Here is a 4,527-nt window from a genome sequence, read left to right on the forward strand (position 1 = left end):
GAGATCCACTACTATGGAATTTCTTGTATTCCACTTTTTTTTTTTTACCATCAATTTACAATGTCTAAATAAACGAGAAAAATACATATTTTAATCCACCCTCAACCTTTTAGCTAGGGTAGAATCAACTTCATCTGCTATATTTTCTACACTCTACTTTGTCCTTGTAACGTTGATCGCTTCCACTCAACCAAACGCCGTAGAAAGTCTTTAACCTGTTGAAGACATGATTCATCAGTCCATCTTGTAAGATTGAAAATCAACCAGAAATTAAACATAACCCCTTTGCTTGTTAGATTAAAGAACTTGCCTCCGTTGGCTCTTGTAGAGAATAGGAGGCATTTGTTTCCTTGGGAACTTTGGAAACAAGAATCCCAAGCCCTTGTCCCCTGTTTCTTAGAACCTGTTTAGTATGCATATAACGAATTGTTTAGAAGAAGAAATGAGATTTGGAGATAAGATATGGTTAATAGTAAAAGAAAAGGTAGGGATCAATGGATATAATATGATATATACCTTGAATGCATCCTCATCAGTTCGATCATCTCCGATATAAACTGGTAAAACATCAGTAGAATTGGCATATCCTGAGAAAGAAACAATCAACTATTGTTAATCTACCATTATATGAGAGATTAACTAGAGTATTGACACAAGCATATATTCACCTAATGATTCCAACAAGAACTCAAGAGCTTTGCCCTTGTCCCATTTAATGGTGGGTCGGATCTCTAAAACCTGTTTCAATTAATAAAAGATTGTTGGGCAAATTAATCACATAGTATGATCGAAAATAATCAAGCAGGTTCTTGTAGAGAAAAGGAGTTGTAAAAATACCTTCCTCCCTTGAGTTAACCTAAGTTTTGGATACCCATTGAGAACTGATCTTACTTGCTCTACTAATGCAGCCCACATCTGTCGGGGGGAAGTCAAGAAAGCTATTAGAAATCATTCGCATTATCCATTGAAGTAAATGAAGGTGAAAGGAAAAATACGAGAACGTACCTTTTCCTCGACACAACGAAAGTGCACGGATAGGCAAAATTTGTTGTCTTCTACTCTAGCCCCTGGGATATACTTTATTCTCTCCAGCAAAACATTGTACACCTGAAAAAAAAAAATTAAAAAAAAGGGTACAAATTTAGATTATTTTCATAAATCAATTACTTATTTTTAAGAGAAGGTTAAGGGAAGGAAACAAACCTCATCAATCATGGGTAAAAACTCACTGGCAGGTTGAAAAAGTACACCTTGATAATCCTGAATAATACGAAATTATTATTTGGTGAATAAATACGATTAAAACAAATAGTAATAGAAAGCCCCAAGTTGAAAGACATCCGTGCTCACTTTTTTGTTTCTGCAACCATTCTTGGACGGCCCCTTGATGTCCATGCCATGGCTACCAGCGTAGTAAAGCCCTGCCAATCTTACGAAGCTGTACACCTGCAAGATTTTTAAAAGGTGTAGAAAACAACATTATTGATTACAATACAGTAAAAACCTCCATTAACACCAATTTCTTTCGAATAGAATAATAATAATAATACTAACAACAGAATGATACCTTATCCCTACACCTCCCCGTCACTATAGCTGTGGGAAAGTATCTAGCGACGTCCCTAACAGCTTCTCTCATCTAAAATTTTGGAGGAAAACAAAAGTTACTGTATAGAAAATAAAAAATTTCCATAAAACTAAGGGATTATACAGTACGTATATGAAGGCTACACTAACCTCGTTGGTCATGAATGCCCTGTCAGGATCTTCAACAATGGGTGACAGTGTACCATCATAATCTAAAAACATCACAATCTGTTTTCCCTTTGAGACATTCACTATTTGCTCAAACATGTTCAAAGCAGAAGGATGATTTACCTGTTTGATATTTAATTAAATTCACAAAGAAAAAAAAAACACACTATCAACGAGGTTGAAGGAAGAAAAATAAAGAACTAGTTAGCAGAATGATAGTACAAGAGTACTACTAGCGTTTGGTCTTTGAAGACTTACAATCCAATTATTTTTCTCCTCGATTTCTGATGAAGACGTAGTGGATTTGACACGGGTAGGTGAAGAATCTCTCATAGAATCAGCCCAGAAATTGGTTTTGCCTCCAGTTTCAGTCTTCTTTGCGAACATCTTCCGGGATATTGTGAAATAACCACCAGGAGCAGCTGGCAATGGCTTCGGCACAACAGGTGAAAACAGAGACTTGGACAGGGCCATTGCGATGGTGATATCAACACCTTTTCTGGCATTAGGCACAACCACATTCTGGTTTGTCATCTCTGTTTGTATAAACTAAACTCTGCACACGCGCGCGCACACACACACATTAACATAAAATCAATTTAGAAAGAAAAGAAGAGGCAAGAAACATAGAAAGAAACTACGAAGAAGTTGATTAATGTAAAGAGTACCTGAAAGGTTTGAGAAGATTGGGGAATAACCAGAGGAAGAGGCAGAGAATATAGAAAGATGAGAAAACAAAGACAGGTAATGAAAGTTATTTTGGTCTTAGGATTCAATGGAAAGAGATTCAAAAGAAGAGCAGGATAATAAAGGCCTCAAAAAGGCGAAAATTATACCCGCACTACACACTCGCAAACAAACGCAAACACAAACACAACTCCTTATGCGTTGTCAATTTATAAACTTGGTTTTCCCTGCACTAACTGACTAAACAAACAAAACCCACACTCCCTCACTAGCCCGTTCTGTCGCTTTTTTTTCCCCACAAATATACTTTTTCTTTTTGCTATAAAGAAGTTTTATTTTGAAAAGTAGTTTCGTGAATGTCTTATTAATGTTTAGAAGGGTTAAAAAATAGGTTTAAAATCTTATCTGATCGATTTAGAGTTGGAATCGAGCTGAATTGAAAAAAAATAAAATAAAAAATCTAGCAAGTTAACCTAGTTACCCAGTTAACCTGACAAAACCCGATTAAAAATCCGATTATAACTTGTTAATTTTTTTTATTTTTATTAAAACTACTTTGTTTTAATTTAAAAAAATTGACCCGGACAACCCAGTGACCTGGTAAACCCAGTAACCCCGACAAAGCCTGGAACCTGAGCCTTGGATTGGGTCGGGTCTAAAAACTATGTGTTATAGAAAATAAAATATTTTTTTTTACAATATTTAGATGTGTTATAGAAAATAAAATATATATTTTTTACAATATTTCAATATGCTATAAAAAATAAGTTAGAAAATAATTTATTAATATTTTAATTTGTTTTCAAGTTTATTAAAATGATGAGAATCAAATCTAACATAAAAAAAAGTTGAAGAAAGATGAAATAATTTTTTTTTAATTTTATAAATTATTTCAAATAAAATATATAATAATATGAAGAATGAAAATTAAATCTTATAGAACAATAAATTGAAAAATATAAAATTAAAAAATAAAATTTCAATTTCATAAATTATTTGAAATAAAATAAATAATTATTAAAAGAATGATGACTAAATATAATTGATAAATAAATTTCAATTAAGAAAAAAACAAGAGAAAACAAATAACAATTAAAATAATAAGCACTAAAGTTAATATAAAAATTAAATGAGCACTAAAGTTATATTTGTTATCTTGTTCACTCTTAATATTTACTTGTTAAATGGTTAGTCTAAATTTGTGTTGTATAAGATATGGTACAACAAATACTTGACACTTTCATAGCTTAACCGTATATTATAACCGACACTTGTGCTATGAAAGGAACTTGATTTGTTGTTAACATAAGTTATAATCATTTATACCTGGTAATATTTATAAATATTAGCATTATTCAAATAAAATAACTAATGTAATCATATTAACAACTTATAATCCGATTGGAACCTACTTTGTGTGTGGTTTCCAATTGAGTAATAAAATAAGTTTATACTATACTTTTATGAAATACTATTAGTGGATCCTCTAACCTTGATATTTATTTTTATCATTGTTTGATCCTCACATTGATTTTCCATCTCAAAGTTCTCATCAACTTCTTTATTATTATTATTATTATTATTATTATTATTACTATAATAATAATAATAATAAAGAAAAAGAAGGAGAAGAAGAAGAAGAAGATGAGAACTTTGAGATGGAATATTAATGTAACGATTAAACAATGATAATAACAAATGTCAAGGTTAGAGGTTCCACTAATGGTATATCAAACAAGTATAGTATAAACTCTTATTATTGAATTGGAAACCACACACAAAGGAGGTTCCAATCAGATTATATATTGTTAACATGATTACATTAGTCATCTTATTCAATTAATGCTAATACTTGTAAATCTCGTCAAGCATTCATGATTATAACTTATGTTAACAATAAATCAAGTTCCTTTCATAGCTCAGGTGTCGGTTATACCATACATTATGGGCTATGAAAGTGCCAAGCATTTGTTGTACCAAGTGTTATACAACATAAATCAAGATTAGTTATTTAACAAGCAAAGTATTAAAGAGTGAACAAGATAACAAATATAAAACATGTTAGTATCAAACATTAAAGTCCAT

General features: G+C 31.4%; 1 protein-coding gene across 1 annotated transcript; it reads right to left on the reverse strand.

Annotated features, from left to right (window-relative positions):
• On the reverse strand, nucleotides 1-2,540 carry LOC105138992 (probable trehalose-phosphate phosphatase C). The gene is made up of 12 exons (XM_011045266.1): nucleotides 2,424-2,540; nucleotides 2,014-2,311; nucleotides 1,738-1,878; nucleotides 1,568-1,639; nucleotides 1,351-1,446; nucleotides 1,204-1,260; nucleotides 1,006-1,107; nucleotides 838-915; nucleotides 669-738; nucleotides 517-587; nucleotides 311-403; nucleotides 1-215 (listed from the first exon to the last, which is right to left on the reverse strand). Exons 2-12 carry the CDS (start codon nucleotides 2,287-2,289, stop codon nucleotides 147-149), a joined length of 1,125 nt encoding a protein of 374 aa, XP_011043568.1. The 5' UTR covers nucleotides 2,290-2,311; nucleotides 2,424-2,540; the 3' UTR covers nucleotides 1-146.
• Nucleotides 2,541-4,527: the final 1,987 nt, after the last annotated feature.

Source organism: Populus euphratica, unplaced genomic scaffold, assembly GCF_000495115.2.
Source record: "Populus euphratica unplaced genomic scaffold, PopEup_1.0 scaffold226.1, whole genome shotgun sequence".
Taxonomy (NCBI): Eukaryota; Viridiplantae; Streptophyta; class Magnoliopsida; order Malpighiales; family Salicaceae; genus Populus; species Populus euphratica.

Coding starts and splice junctions, on each gene's coding strand:
- LOC105138992 (XM_011045266.1), bottom strand. CDS start 2,289: ATGACAAACCAGAATGTGGTTGTGCCTAATGCCAGAAAAGGTGTTGAT. Junction 1,879..2,013: donor AGGAGAAAAATAATTGGATT/GTAAGTCTTCAA, acceptor AATATCAAACAG/GTAAATCATCCTTCTGCTTT. Junction 1,447..1,567: donor CGGGGAGGTGTAGGGATAAG/GTATCATTCTGT, acceptor AAAATCTTGCAG/GTGTACAGCTTCGTAAGATT.